General features: G+C 46.0%; 1 protein-coding gene across 1 annotated transcript; it reads left to right on the top strand.

The window, feature by feature from the left end:
• The first annotated feature begins 2485 nt into the window (after nt 1-2485).
• On the top strand, nt 2486-22395 carry CHDH (choline dehydrogenase). The gene is made up of 8 exons (XM_077278313.1): nt 2486-2631; nt 8671-9439; nt 9512-9663; nt 9989-10118; nt 12241-12375; nt 12860-13002; nt 17794-17896; nt 19555-22395. Exons 2-8 carry the CDS (start codon nt 8686-8688, stop codon nt 19971-19973), a joined length of 1836 nt encoding a protein of 611 aa, XP_077134428.1. The 5' UTR covers nt 2486-2631; nt 8671-8685; the 3' UTR covers nt 19974-22395.
• The last annotated feature ends 87 nt before the right edge of the window (nt 22396-22482 follow it).

The raw sequence follows: 22482 nt of genomic DNA, 5'->3' as shown, positions 1-22482 counted from the left end.
GAATAAGTGTGGTGGAGAGAAGGAGGTCTTGGGAGGATCGGAGACTATGTGAGGGAAGGTATTGGGAGATTAGTTCAGAGATATAGGGAGGGGACAGGTTGTGGATGGCTTTGTAGATCAGTGTCAGTAGTTTGAACTGGATTCGTTGGGGAATTGGGAGCCAATGGAGGGATTTGCAAAGGGAAGAAGCAGGGGAGTAGCGAGGAGAGAGGTGGATTAGCCGGGCAGCAGAGTTGAGTACAGACTGGAGTGGTGCAAGAGAGTTAGGCTACTTTCCCCCTAGCGTCATGCACTGCACGTCGCTATGCGTCGTTTTGTAGAAAAAAACGCATCCTGCAAAAGTGCTTGCAGGATGCGTTTTTTCTCCATTGACTTGCATTAGCGACGCATTGCCACACGTCGCAACCGTCGTGCGACGGTTGCGTCGTGTAGCGTCGGTCCGTCTACACCAAAAAACGTTGCATGTAACGTTTTATGGTGCGTCGTGACCGTCTTTTCCGACCGCGCATGCATGGCCGGAACTCCGCCCCCTCCTCACCACACCTCACAATGGGGCAGTGGATGCGTTGAAAAACAGCATCCGCTGCCCCCGTTGTGCGGCGTATTCACTGCTAGCGTCGGTACGTCGCAACGACGCAATTCGTCGTGCGTCGTACGACGCTAGTGTGAAAGTAGCCTTAGGCTAGGTTCACATTGCGTTAGGGCAATCCGTTAAGCGCCTAGCGCTAGCGGATTGCGCTAACGCAATGTTTCTCTAGGGTCCGCGTTCGCCGTCCCCGCTAGCGCAGATCCCCGATCTGCGGTAGCGAGGACCGGACCTTGGACGCACTTCGGACGCTGCAAGCAGCGTCCGAGGTCTGTCACAAAAGAACGGCACATCGCTAGCGTGTGCCGAAAATGACATGCGCTAGCGATGCGCTACAGGGAAAAATCACATTGCTGTCAATGGGTGCGCTAACGGACCCGTTGCACGGCGTTAATTGCGACAATTTCGCCGTGCAACGCAGTCCATTAGCATTAACCCATTAACGCAATGTGAACCTAGCCTTAGCGGGGCTAAACAGTCCCACAATGCACGGCAGGTGTGCTTCACAATCCCCGATATGGTGGAAATCCTGAGTCGGAACTGGAAATGGAGTGACAAAAGGGATTCTCCAGTTGCAAGGAATCTGTGAAAAAAGGCAAGGCAATGATTAGTACAAACTACCAGCAACAACATTACAGTTATAAGTGTGCTTTAACAGTAGGAGATACAAGAAAAATGGCTTACCGAAGAGTCACCATCAAACGCTCCGCCGGTGAAATTGAGAACCGCAATAGGTGTCACTTCTACGGATGAGGTCTCCAACACGTGCAACCAAAATATCAAAGTTTTCCGCTTTCATCAGAACATAGTTAAAAAAACTTCTTGAGGCTTCCTCTCAACTCCATATATAACATAGAATACACCCCATGTGTCATTCTCAGTGCAGTGATTGGGTGGATCCAAAGCCGGCGCAGACGCATGATGCACTGTCTTTCTCGCTCCTTTTCAAGAACGATTGCTTCCAAACGATTCGTCTCAAAAGTAAAATCCACAAAGATCTTCGCAATGTTCGCAATCACACCTTCCATTTTTGCCACTTGCTCTACAACCTGTCAAAGATGGGCTGTAGGAACACTGTATGTATAGGTTTTTCAGTAGCCAATAACGTTTAGGAGCCTCCCATTGGGCGTTTTTTTTTAATAAAAGGATCCGTTGAAAAACGGAAGAAACAGATAAAAAACTGATGCAACGGATCCGTTTTTTTCACCAGATCCGCTAGTCGGATCAGTCGAAAAAACAAATCCGTCGCATCAGTTTTTCACAATCTGTGATCGATCCGTTGAGCCAACGGATTGTGACCGATGGCAAAAAACTGATGTGTGAAAGGGGCCTTACGGTATATGGAAAACGGATCAGTTAAATAGCTGTTTGTTCTCTTCCATTTGAAAAAGGATCCAGCAAGCAAAAGACTGATCCAATGAAAGAAAAACGGATGGCTAAGTAACAGATCAGTTTTTCCTAGACTTCAATGTTAAAAAAAAAAAAAAATGGATCCAGCTAAAATCTTTTTATTTCCTTTTAAATGGCCCCAAAAATTTGTGTCTGCACGACTTTATTATCAACGGATTTCTGCTGGATCCGCTCTGACGGATGATTACTGGACATGAGAGCATTGCCTAAGGCTATGTTCACATTGAGATTTTTTTTAGCAGTTTTTGCAGCAGAAACTGAGTGGAAACGCGCTAAATCTTTAAAAAAAAAAAAGCAAAATTCCTCAATAAGTTGCAGTTTCTGCTCCGGAATGTGCACACACCCTTAAAAAAAAAACCTACTCCAAACAGCAGGAAATTTTGCATTATATATGCACCAATAAATGAAAGTGAATTTCTATATGCTCTTATATCTGATCCTGCATTTTTGTGTATCTCATCAGTATAAAGTTTGCCCTCAGGAAAAAACTGTTCAGCTTTAAGAGCCCCCTCCCCCTATTCTGCATACTGTATAGCAGTTTATCCTGGCACAGGAAGTTTCCCAATATTCACTCCTTACATGATCGAGCCCTGGATACATGTGCTGAGTCCCAGCTGTGATCAGACCCCTGGAAGGTAAGTGACAGACCCAGCACAGAAGTTGTAGAAACTCCAGGCTTCTTGTCCATAGATGACCCCTCTAATATGGGGCAGACCCTGACATGTTTCCACTAGTGCATTATGTAATCCTCCTCTATGGAGTTATAAGAAAGTTTGTGGAATGTTACAGATGTAGCAGAGCCGAGTTTGTAATTTTACTCTTCTGGGTTTGAGGTAGGTTTACCTGCAGTCCTATGTAAGTAATGCCAAGATAAATGACAAATTCTGCTCAGCGTTGTCTGATAGTTACATAACAATCTGCTTTCTGTTGGGGGCTAAGTGCAAAAGCGCTTACAGTCTAAAAGGAGCCGCACTGTGGTGTTAGGAATCTTGGCTGATAAGGACTGGCAACTGGATGGGATCGGATTAGGTCCTGGACTGTGGAGGTTTTTCTAACTAAACTCTATTAAATCATTTAGGTAAAAAAGTGTTGTAATATATATCCTAGAGTGTAGCTGAGGACTAGAGCAATGTCCTGTAATGTAGCCGAGGACTAGGGCAATGTCCTGCAGTGTAGCCGAGGACTAGGGCAATGTGCTGCAGTGTTGCCTGAGGACTAGGGCAATGTGCTGCAGTGTAGCCGAGGACTAGAGCAATGTGCTGCAGTGTAGCCGAGGACTAGGGCAATGTGCTGCAGTGTAGCCGAGGACTAGAGCAATGTGCTGCAGTGTAGCCGAGGACTAGAGCAATGTGCTGCAGTGTAGGCAAGGACTAGGGCAATGTCCTGCAGGGCATCCGAGGTCTAAGGCAATGTCCTGCAGTGTAGCCGAGGACTAGAGCAATGTCCTGCAGTGTAGCCGAGGACTAGAGCAATGTGCTGCAGTGTAGCCGAGGACTAGAGCAGTGTGCTGCAGTGTAGCCGAGGACTAGAGCAATGTGCTGCAGTGTAGCCGAGGACTAGGGCAATGTGCTGCAGTGTAGCCGAGGACTAGGGCAATGTGCTGCAGTGTAGCCGAGGACTAGAGCAATGTCCTGCAGTGTAGCCGAGGACTAGAGCAATGTCCTGCAGTGTAGCCGAGGACTAGAGCAATGTGCTGCAGTGTAGCCGAGGACTAGAGCAATGTCCTGCAGTGTAGCCGAGGACTAGAGCAATGTGCTGCAGTGTAGCCGAGGACTAGAGCAATGTGCTGCAGTGTAGCCGAGGACTAGGGCAATGTGCTGCAGTGTAGCCGAGGACTAGAGCAATGTGCTGCAGTGTAGCCGAGGACTAGAGCAATGTGCTGCAGTGTAGCCGAGGACTAGAGCAATGTGCTGCAGTGTAGCCGAGGACTAGAGCAATGTGCTGCAGTGTAGCCGAGGACTAGAGCAATGTCCTGCAGTGTAGCCGAGGACTAGGGCAATGTCCTGCAGTGTAGCCGAGGACTAGGGCAATGTCCTGCAGTGTAGCCGAGGACTAGAGCAATGTGCTGCAGTGTAGCCGAGGACTAGAGCAATGTCCTGCAGTGTAGCCGAGGACTAGAGCAATGTGCTGCAGTGTAGCCGAGGACTAGAGCAATGTGCTGCAGTGTAGCCGAGGACTAGAGCAATGTCCTGCAGTGTAGCCGAGGACTAGAGCAATGTCCTGCAGTGTAGCCGAGGACTAGGGCAATGTCCTGCAGTGTAGCCGAGGACTAGGGCAATGTCCTGCAGTGTAGCCGAGGACTAGAGCAATGTCCTGCAGTGTAGCCGAGGACTAGAGCAATGTCCTGCAGTGTAGCCGAGGACTAGAGCAATGTGCTGCAGTGTAGCCGAGGACTAGAGCAATGTGCTGCAGTGTAGCCGAGGACTAGAGCAATGTCCTGCAGTGTAGCCGAGGACTAGAGCAATGTGCTGCAGTGTAGCCGAGGACTAGAGCAATGTGCTGCAGTGTAGCCGAGGACTAGAGCAATGTGCTGCAGTGTAGCCGAGGTCTAGAGCAATGTCCTGCAGTGTAGCCGAGGACTAGGGCAATGTCCTGCAGTGTAGCCGAGGACTAGGGCAATGTCCTGCAGTGTAGCCGAGGACTAGGGCAATGTCCTGCAGTGTAGCCGAGGACTAGGGCAATGTCCTGCAGTGTGCCCTAGTCCTCGGCTAATGTCCTGCAGTGTAGCCGAGGACTAGGGCAATGTCCTGCAGTGTAGCCGAGGACTAGGGCAATGTCCTGCAGTGTAGCCGAGGACTAGGGCAATGTCCTGCAGTGTAGCCGAGGACTAGGGCAATGTCCTGCAGTGTAGCCGAGGACTAGGGCAATGTGCTGCAGTGTAGCCGAGGACTAGAGCAATGTGCTGCAGTGTAGCCGAGGTCTAGAGCAATGTCCTGCAGTGTAGCCGAGGACTAGGGCAATGTCCTGCAGTGTAGCCGAGGACTAGGGCAATGTCCTGCAGTGTGCCCTAGTCCTCGGCTAATGTCCTGCAGTGTAGCCGAGGACTAGGGCAATGTCCTGCAGTGTAGCCGAGGACTAGGGCAATGTCCTGCAGTGTAGCCGAGGACTAGGGCAATGTCCTGCAGTGTAGCCGAGGACTAGGGCAATGTCCTGCAGTGTAGCCGAGGACTAGGGCAATGTCCTGCAGTGTAGCCGAGGACTAGGGCAATGTGCTGCAGTGTAGCCGAGGACTAGAGCAATGTGCTGCAGTGTAGCCGAGGTCTAGAGCAATGTCCTGCAGTGTAGCCGAGGACTAGGGCAATGTCCTGCAGTGTAGCCGAGGACTAGGGCAATGTCCTGCAGTGTGCCCTAGTCCTCGGCTAATGTCCTGCAGTGTAGCCGAGGACTAGGGCAATGTCCTGCAGTGTAGCCGAGGACTAGGGCAATGTCCTGCAGTGTAGCCGAGGACTAGGGCAATGTCCTGCAGTGTAGCCGAGGACTAGGGCAATGTCCTGCAGTGTAGCCGAGGACTAGGGCAATGTCCTGCAGTGTAGCCGAGGACTAGGGCAATGTGCTGCAGTGTAGCCGAGGACTAGAGCAATGTGCTGCAGTGTAGCCGAGGACTAGAGCAATGTGCTGCAGTGTAGCCGAGGACTAGAGCAATGTCCTGCAGTGTAGCCGAGGACTAGAGCAATGTCCTGCAGTGTAGCCGAGGACTAGAGCAATGTCCTGCAGTGTAGCCGAGGACTAGAGCAATGTGCTGCAGTGTAGCCGAGGACTAGAGCAATGTCCTGCAGTGTAGCCGAGGACTAGGGCAATGTCCTGCAGTGTAGCCGAGGACTAGAGCAAGGTGCTGCAGTGTAGCCGAGGACTAGGGCAATGTCCTGCAGTGTAGCCGAGGACTAGAGCAATGGACTGCAGTGTAGCCGAGGACTAGAGCAATGTCCTGCAGTGCAGCCGAGGACTAGGGCAATGTCCTGCAGTGCAGCCGAGGACTAGAGCAATGTGCTGCAGTGTAGCCGAGCAATGTTCTGCAGCTAGTCAGTAAGGTACACAGTATTAATACACACTATGCAAATGTTTTTGTGACATGGAAATGTGATAATCTGCAGTAGAGAATCTAGGAGAAGCTGGATGGCAGAGGATTGTATGATGATACCCTGCGGTACAAAGCCTCTTGTACGTCTGATACCACAGCCCCTTGTTTCCCTTATGTGGTTGAACAGGATGATTAACGGCCACCTTTATTGCAAATTTTATAATACAACTATCTTTGTTGCCCAAAACAACCAATCAGAATTCTTCTTTCATTTTACCAGAGCAATCACTCAGAACTCAGCTTTCATTTTACCTCAGCCGTGTAGGCCATAAATGAGGCCCTCGTTTCTTCCCAGTCAGATAGGTGACGCAATTTATGGAGGGCAGGAGAGTTGTGTTGTGAGGGAGTCCAACGTGGTGTATTGTGAGGAGGTCTATGTTCTTCAGAGATGGCAAACAATGCTAGTGAAGTGGCCTGAACGTGTCTCTGACCTTCTCCACTGCATAAACATGGACGTATAGCCCACCACAAGCCGCAATGGCAGGAATTGGCATCAGATCACTGGCTGTTATGGGTTTCCATTGTCCAACCCTAAACGTTATCAAAATAAGTTCTCAACTAATGATGAAAAATTGGCAACGATACCGACGACTAAAAGGGGCTCCTTTTCTATGAAAACGACCACATAGGATAAGCGCAGGTCAAGCTTGAAGCATCAACATATGAGCAGATATGTACGGAGAACCCGGGGTCCCATTCTGCTGGTCAGTGGGGTCCTAGTGGTTGACTCATTGCCAATCCATAGAAGCTTCAGGTCGTGATGTCTCCTTATCTCCTTCCAGTCATGTTTGATATGAGTTTGTCTTATGTTGGGTGCAGGAATATGGAGCAGGAGCGGAGACCGCTCTGTACCGGGCAGATGCCGGCTGTGTTGTACAGCCAGCACCTACTACTGACCACAGCAACTGGAGCAAACTTCAATTGCTGTTGTTTAACCATTAAAACGCGGTCATCAGTCTCAGACGTTGATGTGTAAACGGCATGATTTTGTGGCACAATCGGTCTTGCACCTATCAATAACCCGGTAACAGAATCATGAGAAGCCATTGGGAAGCCATTGGGTAGCCACGGCAGCTGAGGGTCTGTGCTCCTACTGTAAACAGTGGCAGTATATAGTATATAGAATAAGTGATCAAACAATGGTAGGTTCAAGTCCTCTGGGGGGCTTACAAAATAAAATAAATGTTAAAAAATATAACATTTCCATGTTACAAAGTTAAACAATAAAACAAATGTATTTAGTATTGTCCTACAGTGTAGCCGTAGAGGCCCTGCACAGTAGCTGTTGATATCCTGTTATGTTGTTGCGATTGAAAGCGGGTGTAGCATTGGCGTCCCTTCGCGATTCCCAACCCTCCTCTCCCCAGCTGGGACACCAACTGACTCACTGCCTCGGCCGCTCTTCCTACCGCTGCTGCCAACTCCTGGTTTCTACGCACACCTGGCAGATCCCCGGGCACTGCACTTAGGGCACATGCCCTCTCAGTCTCTTGAAGAGGCATGCCAGCTTCTGCCGTGCCTTACTGTGTATCATCGTAACCCGCCTTTACCTGTTGTCTCACTGTGTACCATCTGTGCCTGCCAGTACATGTCATGCCTACCTGTAACAGCCGAGCCTTCCTATTCCTGGCCATTGCAGCTTCCAGTTTGAGGATTAGCCGCCATGTATCCGAGGTCTGTCCTGGAGTAGCACCTGGCATCCATCTGCAGCCAAGTCTAAACACTAGTGATGAGCGAGTGTACTCGTTGCTTGGGTGGTCTCCGAGTATTTATGACTGCTCGGAGATTTAGCTTTCCTTGCCGCAGCTGAATGATTTACAGCTACTACACAGCTTGATTACATATGGGGATTCCCTAGCTTCCCCCACATGTGCTCGGCCTGGCTAGTTGCTGTTTCAATAAAATCAAGTGTTTTATCAGCAGATTAGCACTAGAGGACTAGTTGTCTCGTATCATGTAGTCCTCCATTACATAGGCTATCTGCCTATGCACAGTATACAGAGAAAGCTTCCAATAAGTTGTGAGGGTGGGGTTATACATAGATCAGTATTCAGAGAACTGGTAGATCTACAGGAGATAAAACAGTGAATTTATATATAAAAAAAAAATACAGCAAGCAGCCCAGTTAGTGATACATACCTGGAATCCGGGTCTCTATATTATGCTGCTCTCAGATTACATAGCAAAAACCTGGTGACAGATTCCCTTTAAGATACAGAATATTCATTAAGGGTTAAGCAGCTTTTAGCACGCTATCATCTGTCGACAGGTCAGGTGATAACTTGCTGCCCTCTGCAGGTCCGGCCTCTGGAGCCCCCACCAATCCAGGGAACAGGACTGTGAAATCCCCTTTAAGGGACTGCCGGAAATAGCCAAGCTTGCACTCAGCTGTCTCTGAAAGTCCTATAGAGATTGAACGGAGCAGTGGTGCGTGTGCACGACGACCTTTCCATTCCGTATTTCAGAGCCCCATGCACAGGATTGTTGGGGGGTCCCAACAGTTGGACCCACAAATCCTCTGGATAGGTGAGAATGTGCTAAAATGGAAATAGGCCTTAATGTTAATTGTTGATTTCCTTTTTCTGTCATTTTCCAGCTAAAACCAAAGAAAATGGCCCGGATATTTAAAGTTCTTAAGGTCACCTCCCGGCATTCATCCATCAGAGGACAAGGTTCGCACCGTTGGCCGGATTTACTTACGGATAGACAATTGATTGGGCTGAGATCACGATTGTCCAGTATCAGTCTGTTCTCCACTCGTCAGGCTGGCAATGTGGACTCGTATAGTTATATCATAGTCGGGGCTGGTTCAGCCGGCTGTGTGTTGGCAAACCGGCTGTCGGAAAGCCACGATGAGACTGTGCTGGTATTGGAAGCAGGACCGAAGGATCTCATGTTGGGCTGCAAGAGATTGTCATGGAAGATTCATATGCCGGCTGCATTGATGTACAACCTATGTGATGATAAGTTCAACTGGTATTATCACACCGTGCCGCAGAGACACATGGATGACAGAGTTATGTACTGGCCTAGGGGTAGAGTTTGGGGTGGGTCTTCCTCTCTGAACGCCATGGTGTATATTCGAGGACATGCAGAGGACTACAACCGATGGCACGCCCAAGGTGCCACCGGCTGGGATTATAGTCATTGTTTGCCATATTTTAAGAAAGCCCAGACTCACGAACTAGGACCTGATCCCTACAGAGGAGGTAGTGGCCCCCTGCACGTCTCAAGGGGGAAGACAAATCATCTTCTTCATCGGCTATTTATCAAAGCTGCCCAAGAGGCAGGATACCCGTTCACAGAGGACATGAACGGCTACCAGCAAGAAGGTGTGGGATGGATGGATATGACTATTTTCAAAGGTAAGAGGTTACCCAATAGGTAAAGTAACACGCTACGGAGACATTTGTAACCTTCCTTCTCTGCTTGTTGAGGTCAGAGATGGAGCTCAGCTAGTGCCTATCTGCGTCCAGCAATGGATCGCAAGAACGTGTCTGTCCAGGAGAAGACCCTGGTCACGAAAATACTTTTCCAAGGACTGAAAGCAACTGGAGTGGAGTATGTTCAAAATGGACAAAAGAAAAAGGTAAATGTACCTCAATGTTAAGATGGAAAAAAGCAAGCAAATGTCCCTAACCTTAATGAATTGTGCCAAATATGTTATATCACGTGTGCCACTTTTATATATTTGGCACAATTTGGGTTTCCATGGCCGAGCAGCTGCATGAAGCCTTACATCACCAACCACAACACCAAGCGTCAGATGGAGTGGTATAAAGCTGCCACCACTGGACTCTGGAGCAGTGGAGACTCAGATGAGTTTTGGCAATCACCAGGAGAATGTTACCTGCCTGCCTGACTTATTGACCTATTTTCATTTCTATAACCTATAACTTTCTATGTCTTTCTAGGCATTTGCCAGCAAAGAAGTGATCTTGAGTGGCGGGGCTATCAACTCCCCCCAACTGCTCATGCTGTCTGGAATTGGAAATGCTTCAGACCTCAGACAATTGGGAATCCCTGTGATCGCTCACCTGCCAGGTATAGGTCTCCTGTGGTTGTGTTTTATATACTTGTTTTTTACTTAAAGGGAACCTGTCACCCCCCAGGTGTTTTTAACTAAGGCTTCTTTCACACTTCCTTCGTTCGGGGTGCGTCATAATGCAGTGAAGTGACGAATCGACGGATGTTGTGAAAATATGGGAAAACGTGTGAAACGCATCCAGTGTTATGACTGATGCGTCGAAGGAGTTCCTGCCTGCATTTTCAGGTATACAAAAATCCTTCTGGGCATGCTCAGAATGAAAAAATGGGATACGTCGTTTGGCGGTCAGCGACGGATCCTGCGTCCATAGGCTTCCATTATAGCCAACGATGGACAGCGCTGGACCCGTCGCTGACCGATTTTCCAGCGTGCAGAAAAAACGTTCCTGTGAACGTTTTCTCCACAGCTATTTTCCGACGGATCCAGTGCACGACGGATGAAACGGATGGCCATCCATCACAATCCGTCGCTAATACAAGTCTATGGGAAAAAAACGGGATCCTGCAGAAAAATTTGCAGGATCCTGTTTTTTCAAAACTCGACGGATTTCGACGGGAGGAAAAAGACGGAAGTGTGAAAGAGGCCTAAAAGAGCCACCATGTGCAGCACTAATGCTGAATTCGACAAGGTGGCTCTTTTAGTTCGGGTCCCTGCAAACATTGCAATAATCGCTTTTATAATTTGTCCCGGATACCTTGAATAGACCTGGGGGCAGGTCTTTTCCCCCGGACAGAAACGCCTCCCAGCCGTCACTCAGGGCCTCTGCGCGCCGCCTCCTCTTCCTTCATTAGCGTCCCTGGCGCCTGCGCTGTAAGTTTTTTTTTCGGGCATGCCCAGTGGCGCTGCCTTTCGAACTTACAACGCAGGCGCCGGGGACTCTAATGAAGGAAGAGGAGGCGGCGCCAGGCGCGCAGAAGCCCTGAGTGACGGCTGTGGGGCGTCTGATTAGGAGGGAAAGACCTGCCCCTGGACCATTTCACGGTATGAGGGGGCACATTTTATAAGCGTTTATTTCAGCGTGTGCAGGGAGCATAACTAAAAGAGCCACCTTGTCACAATGCAGCATTAGTGCTGCACAAGGTGGCTCTTTTAGTTAAAAACGCCTGGGGGGGGTGACGGGTTCCCTTTTAATATGTCTTTGCTCATATGCAAATTGCCTCTTAAGAGAGGAAGATGGCTTGAACGCTAGTGCCACCTATTGGAAGTAGCAATCCTAAAGAGAGAGAGAGAGACTTTTTTTTTAAACAAAAAACCTGATGTGTGAAAGTAGCCTTACTCAGCTTATTGGAGCAGCGGCTACAGAGAGAAAATAAAGTTTTATTCTCCCTGCAGCTGCTTGTTTTTAGTCATCGCAGGTGCTGTAATCACTCCCTGGCACTTTGATTGATTGACAGCTGCTCTGCATTGTGTTTGTGCAGCGTGTGTGTACAGAGCAGACTGTCAATCAATGTGCCAGAGAGAGAGTACAGCCACATTCACTGTACAATGATTGTAACCTCTTGCACCATCCTTATAACTGGAAGCAAGAGGCTACAGGGAGGAAATGAACATTTATGTAGCTGCTGCTCTAGTAAGCCGGCTATACAGCAATTAAAAGATATTTACCTGCAGATTTCCCCTATATTTGCAAGGTCCGATTGTTACCAGTTCCATTTAAAGAAAATCTGTCACACTGAAAATCCAGCCCCATGTATAGGAAGTCGGTAAAGAGCAGGAGGAGCTGAGCACACATATATAGCTTTGTGGGAAAAGATTTAGTATAACCTTTCATTCATTCATCTAAATTCATGCTAAAGGAGTCCAGTGGGCGGTGCTTATCAATGAGTGTGCATAGCGAGATAGCTGTCAATCACTATTTAGGACCGCCCCATGGACTCCTTCAATGAGCAGGAATTAAAACATAAGACAAGCCGAATCTTTTTTTTCCCAGAAAACAATTTATTAATCTGTTAAGCACCTATTGACATGTATGCTGCCCACAGATCAGACTCCATGGTCAACGTGACAGGTTCCTTTAAATTAGCATAGCCCTTTAAAATCTTCATAGCTTCCTGAGGAGGAACCAGTTCGAGGTACAGAGTGTATTACTGGTGATGTTTTTCCTTCTGATTATGGCAGGAGTGGGACAGAATCTTCAGGATCACCTGGAAGTTTATCTCCAGCAGATGTGCACAAAGCCGATCACTTTATACGGGGCACAAAAGCCCCTCAAGATGCTTCAGATCGGCGTGGAATGGATGCTGAAGTTTACAGGTGAGAATACGGCTTCTTAATGTGTCACAAGACAGTGCGGCTTGTTCACCACTGAATGTGAAACTTTATGGCTAGTGATGAGCGAGCGTCCTGGGATAAGGTGTTATCTGAGCATGCTCTGGTGCTAACCGAGTGTCTTCGTGCAATTTTTTGCCCTAAAAAGGCATAAAGTGTTTGATCCTGCAAAAAGTATTGCATATTTTCAAGAATTTTGCACAAAACACCAACCACAAGACAAAAAGAAAAGCCACTTTAAAAAGACAGAAGTGATGAGTCGGGGCCAGTGTGTTTTTTTATAGCTGCTTATTTCTTTGTTGTAAATGTTCTTCTTCAGTTTTAATAAGTTCTGTAATTTTTTTTCTGGATGTGATGACCGATCAGTCCGTGAACTTTAGTTCTTTTAGTTTTGTACTAAGCGACATCGTTAAGCTATAAAACCTAATATTAACCAGATCTTTATCTTTCTATGACCATTGGTCACCAGGGTATGGGGCGACGTCGCACCTGGAGTCCGGTGGATTCATTAGAAGTGCCCCCGGCGTTGAGCACCCCGACATCCAGTTCCACTTTCTCCCTTCTCAGGTCATAGATCATGGACGAGTCAATCCAAAGATGGAGGCCTATCAGGTGAGCAGGACACAACATGGTGTGACGTGGAGACTGCGTAGGTGACAGCACAGCTGAGCAGCGATATCTCGAGTACTGTCCGCAACCCCTACAGATTAGCACCTGGGTACAAGTGCTATATGCCATCACCTACAGCAATCAGGGCAACTTATTCCCTACAAGACTAATGACCTGTCACTAGAATATATTATCATTGTCTGATTAGTGGGGGTCATAGAATTAATGGGGTACCATTTTCCCAACACAGCACCACCCAATCCTTGCAATTTCCCAGTCCCAGACACCTATGCCTGTCAGGGCATGCCAGTCTACAAATCCTTCTCAAACATTAAAAACTCCTCAAAAGCATGGAATTTCTGCTCTGAAAACTTTGCAAAAATACACTCTGCACATACCCCAAGTGTTAAATCCATAGAACCATCTTAATATTATTGTTTAATGACCTTCAGCTCGATCTCTAGCCATGGCGACTTAATGGATGATGGATAGGTCCAACAGAGTCTGCCGTTATCTTGATCATATCAATCCATCGGGCTGCTGGTCTTCCTTTTCGCTTTGTTCCTTCTATTCTTCCGACCATGATGTTCTTTTACAGTGATAGCTCTATTCGAATGATGTGTCCAAAGTAGGCAAGTCGTAGCTTGGTGATCCTTGCTTCGAGCGATATGTCTGTCTTGATTTGTTATAAAATTGATTTGTTCTTCTTACCATCCAAGGTGTTGATAACATCCTTCTCCAGCTCCACATTTCGAAGGCACTTTAAACAATTCTAAAGTGTAACACATCTATAATTTTCAGGGCACTTATCGATTGTGAGCTTTGTTTAACCCCTTTCCGATGTTGGACGTAATAGTACGCTCACATTGGACTCCCCGTTTGATGGTGGCTCTGGCGCTGAGCCCACACATTTCCAGGTACATGTCAGCTGACATGTGCCTGCAACAGCCACGGGTGGAATTGCGATCCACCCGTGGCTATTAACAAATTAAATGCCGCTGTCAATCTCTGACAGTGGCATTTAACTCACGCTTACTGGAAGCACGTTGTAAATCCCACCCATCGGTGACCCCGTCACATGATTGCGGGTCACCGATGGGTCGGCATGACCACCAGAGGTCTGCAGCAGACCTTTATGGTTGTCATTGCCAGATAGCTTTGAGCGCCCGGTGGTCGGCGCTCATAGCAAGCGAGCATTTCTGCTACACACAGGCGATCTGATCATTGCCTGTATGTAGCAGAAGCAATTGGGTTATCGCAGCTTTGGTCTCCCATGGAGACTACTGAAGCATGCAAAAAGTAAACAAAAAAAAGTTTTCTAAAAATATTACAAAAATAAAAAATATATAAAAGTTCAAATCACCCCCCCTTTCGCCCCATTCCAAATAAAACAATAAAAAATATCAAATATACACTTACTTGGAATCGCCCGATCTATCAAGCTATAAAAAGAATTAACCTCATCGCTAAACATCGTAACGAGAAAAAGATTAAAAACACCAGAATTACGTTTTTTTTGTTGCCGCTACATTTCAATAAAATGCAATAATGGGCGATCAATAGATCATATCTACACCACAATGGTATCAATAAAAATGTCAGCTCGGTGTGCAAAAAATAAGCCCTCACCCAGCCCCAGATCACAAAAAATGGAGATGTTACAGGTCTCGGAAAATGGTGCCTTTTTTGTTTTTTTTTATACAAATTCTGGATTTTTTTTCACCACTTAAATAAAAAATAACCTAGTCATGTTTGGTGACTATGAACTTGTGATGACCTGGAGAATCATAATGGCAGGTCAGTTTTAGCATTAAGTGAACATGTTAAAAAATAAAAATAACTGTGGGATTGCACTTTTTTTTTGCAATTTCACCAAACTTGGATTTTTTCTTCCCCTTTTCCAGTATACGATATGTGTAAACCAATGATATTGTTCAAAAGTACAACTCGTCCCGCAAAAAACAAGTCCTCACATGGCCATATTGATGGAAAAATAAAAAGTTATGGCTCTGGGAAGAAGGGGAGCAAAAAAAACAGAAATTCAAAAACTGAAATACCCCTGGTCATTAAGGGGTAAATTTACCAAATTGTCTTCTGTCTTTGGCAGTGAAAGGGTGCTTCTTAGTTTTTAGCAAACAGTTATGGAAACCAGTTCAGTGTGATATTTCAGGCGTCATGCCAAGCAGTTGTTCTGCAAATAAAAATAGGAAGAGAAAACTGATCTAATGCAGAAGTCAAGTGGGCGGGTCTAAACATGGCTAGTTCATTGGCTATACAGGGGGATGTGTAGTGGGTGGCATTGTACCTGGTATGGCGGTGATAGGCCATTAGTGGGACAACCTAGAAGTAGCGCCTATGTAAACCCACGATCTCTAACCTTTGGTTTAATTCCATTTAGGCTTAAATCTGTCTGGACATGCTGGGAGTTGTAGTTCCTCAATAGCTCCGGGTTCTGTTCTTCCAGTCAAGTTCTTTCACACCAAACTCCCCCCAACCATGTCTGTATGGACCCTGTGCACTGGACGCAATCATGGGGAACAGAAGAGGCCTCCCACAAACTGTTCCCACAAGGCTGGGAGCTACAATTGTCCACAGTGGCTTGTGCTGAACAACTAAGATTTCTGTTCACTGAAACTAAGGAACCGAGGGCGATCCCTGAAAAAACAAGCCCATGGCGTTATTCCTCCTCCACCACACAGGGTTAATGCCAGCGGTAACGGACCGCGTTATGCCACGGGTAACTCACTCCGTTACCGCCGCTATTAACCCTGTGTGACCAAGTTTTTACTATTGATGCTGCCTATGCAGCATCAATAGTAAAAAGATCTAATGTTAAAAATAATAATAAAAAAACCCAAAAACTGCTATTCTCACCTTCCGTAGTCCGACGATGCGCTCGCGCCTGCCGCCAGCTTCTGGTCCCAAAGATGCATTGCGAAATTACCCAGAACACTTAGCGGTCTCGCGAGACCGCTAAGTGATCAGGGTAATTTCGCAATGCATCCTTGGAACGAAAGATGGCGGCAGCCACACGCGCATCGCCAGAGGTTCGCTGGATCCCGGCGGGTGAGTATATAACTATTTTTTATTTTAATTATTTATTTATTTTTTTTAACAGGGATATGGTGCCCACACTGCTAAATACTACATGGGCTGTGTTAGATACCACGTGGCTGCTATATGCTACATAGGCAGTGTTATATACTATGTGGGCTGTGCTATATACTGCGTTATATACTACATGGCTGCTATATACTACATGGGCAGTGTTATATACTACGTGGCTGTGTTCTATACTGCGTGCTATATACTACGTGGCCACTGTTAGATACTATGTGGGCTGTGCTATATATTACGTGGGCTGTGTTATATATTACGTGGGCTGTGTTATATACTGCGTGGCTGCTATATACTGTGTGGGCTGTGTTATATACTGTGTGGGCTGTTATATACTACGTGGGCTGTGTTATTTACTGCGTGCCCTATATTAATGCATCGTGTATTCTATAATATGTATGTTTTCTTAACCATTTCATACTATTGGATTAATAATGGATAGGTGTCATAATTGACGCCTCTCCATTATTAATCTGGCTTAATGTCACCTTACAATAGCAAGGTGGCATTAACCCTTCATTACCCCATATCCCACCGCTACACGGGAGTGGGAAGAGAGTGGCCAAGTGCCAGAATAGGCGCATCTTCCAGATGTACCTTTTCTGGGGTGGCTGGGGGCAGATGTTTTTAGCCACGGGGGGGCCAATAACCATGGACCCTCTCCTGGCTATTAATATCTGCCCTCAGTCACTGGCTTTACCACTCTGGAGGAGAAAATTGCGCGGGAGCCCACGCCAATTTTTTCCGCAATTTAACCCTTCATTTTAGCAGCTACAGCGGCCAAATTTTGCACATACACACTACTAACATTAGTAGTGTGGAATATGCAAAAAAAAAAGGGATATGAGATGGTTTACTGTATGTAAACCATGTCTCATATCCTGTCGGGTTTGTGAAGGAGAAATGAGAAGCCGGCAATTGAATTCCCGGCTTTTCTATAGAACACCGCTGCGTATTTCTCGCAAGTCACACTGCTGGTCCGTGTGGAATCCGTATTTTTCTCGCCCCCATAGACTTTCATTGGTGATTTTTTTGCGCAATACGGTGACAAACGCAGCATGCTGCGATTTTCTACGGCCGTACAAGACCGTATAATACGGATCAGTAAAATACGGCTGATAGGAGCTGGGCCATAGAGAATCATTGGGCCGTGTGTTATGCGTATTTTACGGATGTATTTTCTGCGCTCATACGTCCGTAAAACTCGCCAGTGTGACGCCGGCCTGAGAACGTAGCCAAAAAGAATTATCTGTGTAGTGGTTAAAGAGTTAACTCCTGATCCTGTTAATCATAATGTATTTTTGGAATAATTGGGAATGTTTGTTAGTTTTTTGGTGAGATGTGAAATTATAATTAATGAGGGATGAGTCAGGATCCGCATGTTATAAGGTGCCGTTACCGTCATCCGAGTGTCAGCTTGATTGTTAATAGGTAATTTAAAGTCAAGAAGGGAATTTGTATTTTAAGTAACTGTCAGGCTGTGAAGATGGCGGTAAATACCTCCGGCTGTCAGATCACCAGCTGCATCCCAGTATACCCAAATCTTCTCATACATGTGGTAATGAGACCACTGTGACTTGTTGATGTCTGATGGGGGGCTGTGTTATTCGGGCACGCAGGGTGGGGGTCGCTTCTGCCTTAACCCCTTCTCTGTATTTTACATTGTATATCTGATAGGTTCATGTTGGAACCATGAGAGCGACAAGTGTTGGGTGGTTAAAACTTCAGAGCGCTGACCCCAACGTCCATCCACTCATCAACCCAAATTACCTTTCAACAGGTGAGTAAATATCTCTAAGGATTAAAGTATTTAAAGGGGTCTCTGCCTAATAGAAGACCCCATAACAATAAGCAAGTCAATCAGCTGTAGCCTGTAGTGAAGTTTGGCAGTAAGGGCCTGATTCATTATTGAACTTGAGCCTTTTTTTTTTAGCAAATTTTTGCTGTTTTTTGCCTTTTTTACATTTGCGCTTTACTCTTCTTTGAACCTGCGCTTTCTTTTAAAGCCTAGAAAGTGGCACATCGCCGGAATCAGGGTCTCAGCGCCTACATCATCTTGTCATCCTTTTCCTGAAATGTTAAAGTGGTCTAATGTTCGTCATTGCAGGCGGGATTTGGGGTTTCCCGATGTTTTTGGCTGATTCATCAATTGCCCCTTTTTTTAAAAAAAATTTTTGTGCGAAGTCCCTCCACATCCTGAATTCTTTGCACAAATGTTGTTACATCTCAGCAGAACATGTGATCTTTCGTATCAAAAAGTCGCTGAAAAGGTTAAAGAAGAAAATAACGATCGATTTTTGATTTTGCGCCAAATTCACATTCGCCATTTTTGAAAAATTTGGTACACGAAAACATCAATACCACAAACACCCTCCCCCCCCCCCCCGCAAAAAAAAAAGTGACTTAAAAAATGCAAAAATGCAAATGAATCGGGCCCTAAGTAGTCAAATTCTCTGCTGCGCTACCACATTGGAAAACAAGTTTCATGGTCCGTATACGGACCTCGATGTGCCAACTAGCCACAGGCCTCCTCACAAGGTCATCCAAGTGCAGTGTGATTACCGCGGATGCAGGCAACGGAGGAGATGGAGAAATGACTTTCTCTGTCTCCTCTTCACCTGTGCTGCGAGTACCTTACGCGAGAGGATGGGGGCACAGAGCACTGACACTCGGATCTCGCTCGCAGCCAATGCCATACGCTAATGTCACCCCGGCCATAAACACATAAACATAGGGAACAAAAAGAGACATGACAGACCAGAAAAAGGGACTTGGGTGTTCTGGTTACCTGTGCGCTTAGCTGCAGTACTCAATGTCAAGTAGCAGCGGTAAAAGCAAATACAATTTTAGGGTTTATAAAAAGACATGTAAAATCCTTTGACCTCCTAAATGGGATTCAGTTTTGGGCACTACTTTTAAACCAAATTTGTCATCAGATTTTTGGCACCTAATCTGAGAACAGCATCATGTAGGGGCGGAGACCCTGATTCCAGTGATGTATCACTGGGCTGCTTGCTGTAGTTTTGATAAAATCACTGTTGTCTGAGGATATTATCATTAGAGGACTAGTAAACCTGTTGCCAGGTAGTCCTCCATATTCATTAGCTTTGTATAACCTCTTCCACACCACTGATTGGCAGCGTTCTGCCTACGCACAGTGTACACAGGAAGCTGCCAATCAGTGTTGTGGGCGAGGTTAAACAGAGCTCAGCATTCAGAGAACTGCTAGATCTACAGAAGACAAAACTGATTCCCTTTTAAAAGGATATGCAGAATCTGGAGAAGGTGCAAAAGTGAGATGCCAGATTATTAAATTGAATGGGATGGCAGCTATCTTTTACAACCTCACCCACGCACATCAGTAGGAAGATTTGATGTCTCTGTATTTATACTATATCTGTCCAGTATTTATAATTACTGAATTTTATATTTTGACAGAAAAGGACGTAGTAGATTTCCGCCAGTGCGTGAAGCTGTCGAGAGAGATCTTTGCCCAGAAAGCTTTTGATGATTTCCGGGGACCTGAGATCCTACCGGGTCCTACGGTTCAGACGGACAAAGAAATTGATGCCTTCATCAGGCAGAAATCAGACACCGCGTACCACCCATCCTGCACCTGTAAAATGGGACAGCCGACCGACACCACAGCTGTTGTTGATCCGGACACAAAGGTCATCGGGGTGGAAAATCTACGAGTTGTTGATGCGTCCATCATGCCAAGTATTGTGAGTGGCAACTTGAATGCCCCTACAATCATGCTGGCAGAGAAGGCTGCCGATATAATTAAGGGAGTGCCGTCCCTTGAAGAAAACAATATTCCAGTGTACAAGCCTAAAAGTCTCCAAACCCAACGATAATCCATTTCCTTGATCAGCTCTACAATAGGCGGAAGGTAACTTGTTTACTAAGAGCTTCTGGTTCTGCCCAACCAGGAGACTGTAACAATACAACCCATTAAAGGGGTTGTCTGGGCATCTAATACTGATGACCTACCCTCAGGATAGGTCACCGATATTAGATCGGATGTGGTCGGACTCCTTGCCCCCCCAAACACCCCACCAATCTTCTGTTATTAGCTCCAGCGGTGGCCGATGTACACATTGAACGGCAACGTTCGATGTGTAGTGGCTGCTGCTGAGAACTGCAGATCAGCTCCTATTCTCATGTGGCCCCACAGGATTCCTCAGGAAGGTCTGAATGGTTATTTGTGAATCGGCCCATAAGAAATAGGCCCAAGAGCCTGGGACAACTGGAGGACACTCACGTGGGTCAATCTGATCTTGTATATATTCGGAGACTTTGATTTGCATTTTTGAACACCATTTGTTGCTCTGAGGCACAGTTTAGGCCCATACAAGTATATATGTGGTCCTGGATATGTAACAGGGTTTTGTATGAGGCCTAAAGCTACTACATGCAATGCACCAAAAATTCAGAAACCGTGCTGTATGGTGTCATTACAGTGCTCCGATAACCAGACTGGTAAAATAGGTTTTCATCAGCATCTATATGTGCCCATGTGTACGGTATAGAGCCCAGATCCTCAACCTCATGAATGCGGACCCCCGGGGATACAGTCCATGGCTTTACAGCCAACTCATCACAGTTTTGAAGGCTCTTTCATGTCATTTGTTTGAATGGGTTACTTGACTTTGAATATACAGGGTGGGCCTTTTAATATGGATACACCTGGGTGGACATTTATAAAGTTGGATCCAAAATGGCCGCCATGGTCACCACCCATCTTGAAAAGTTTTCCCCCGCCCATATACTAATTTGCTACAGATAGGAAGTTGATATCACCAACCATGCCCATTTTATTTAGGTGTATCCATATAAATGGACCACCCTGTACTTCCATTTTCCATAGGGTGATATGACATTTCTTAGGCACTGTTCACACTCACGTCGTTTATTCCCTTTTTCTCCATCGCCACATTGGGGGACACAGGACCGTGGGTGTATACTGCTGCCACTAGGAGGCAGCAGCATACACCCACGGTCCTGTGTCCCCCAATGAGTGGCTCGGAGAAAAGGATTTTACAGTGAGTACACAAAAATCCCTATTTTCTGATCCTTTTTCGAATGGAAAACAAATCCATGCCAAATTTGTTTGAACAAAAGCAGAAGGCGAACTATTGCCTACATGGGGGTCTTAGATTTTGTCTTCCATTTTATATCAATGGGGCAAAAAGTGCATAATTTGGCATCGGAACGCGACTCGCAAATGTGAACAAAGCCTAATCTGTAATGTGGCTCGGAAGGGATATCTTAATAATTTTGGCACATCTCGGTCTCTCCATGGGCTAGAAAGCCATGCAGATTTTGTGCTATAATTTTCACCAATTTTAGGAGTCAACTTTTCAGGGCAAGGGAGGTCCCATTCTTTCCACTAAGCCATACCCAGTTTTTATGAAAATATCTACAGTGGCAGAATATAAAAATAAATGCCAAAATGTGTGCCCTTACGCCACCTCCACAATTTTAGCGCAGAACAGACCTTGATATAATTTCCCGTTATGACCGGAGTGAGAACAGAACATACAACACCCGTACAAAAGAGGTTTATTGGTTCAGGCATGATTTCATCATGTATACTCTGTGCTGATGGCCTCACTGTATCGGCACACAAAATACAACCCAATGAATTATGACCTCTGAATTCTTCCATTAGCTCCAGTGCATTTCTCCATGCACAAAGCAATAATTTACCCCTGTATCAAGTCTCTGCCATCCATAAAGAGCAGCCAACTCAAGTATGCTTGCATTACCTTACAGCGCAATATATCAATGTACCGCATAAATAGCAATTCCATAAAAGATGATCGGAGCCACGTTCACCAGCTAGAATTGACTTTTCTATTAGAACAAAAAAAACGAAATGTGAAAATTCCTTGCAAGTCTTATCCACGGAAACGATCCCAATAGTTATGGAATTGCTTTTTATGCATCCTGCACATAGAAATCATGTCGATGCTTTGGACCCACGATATTTGGACAATGCAAGGAACCTGTAGAGCTGGGTAAATATATATATTTGGGCTTAGCATCCACAGATCTTGAACCTTTGTATAGGGAGCATATATTTGTCAGGAAATATGGCCGCCTTGTCACCCCCGATCTTATACCGGACCGTCAGATTTCCTATACAGCGCTGCTTTGGAATATGACCGAATACGTGCGAGAAGACTAAAAACACTAATGGAGACAAAAATCGGTATTACAAAACGGGATTCTGATTTTTTTTTTTTTTGCAAAATAAACTTAAATAAAAAGTTTGTTTTTGGTAAAAGTTTCATTGCAGATTAAAAAGTTTCACAGCTCGACGTCACATGGGGGAAAAAAAAAAAACACTGAGTAATGTCA

Source organism: Ranitomeya variabilis, chromosome 8 (assembly GCF_051348905.1).
Source record: "Ranitomeya variabilis isolate aRanVar5 chromosome 8, aRanVar5.hap1, whole genome shotgun sequence".
Lineage (NCBI taxonomy): Eukaryota > Metazoa > Chordata > Amphibia > Anura > Dendrobatidae > Ranitomeya > Ranitomeya variabilis.
This window is presented reverse-complemented; position numbering and strand designations above follow the sequence as displayed.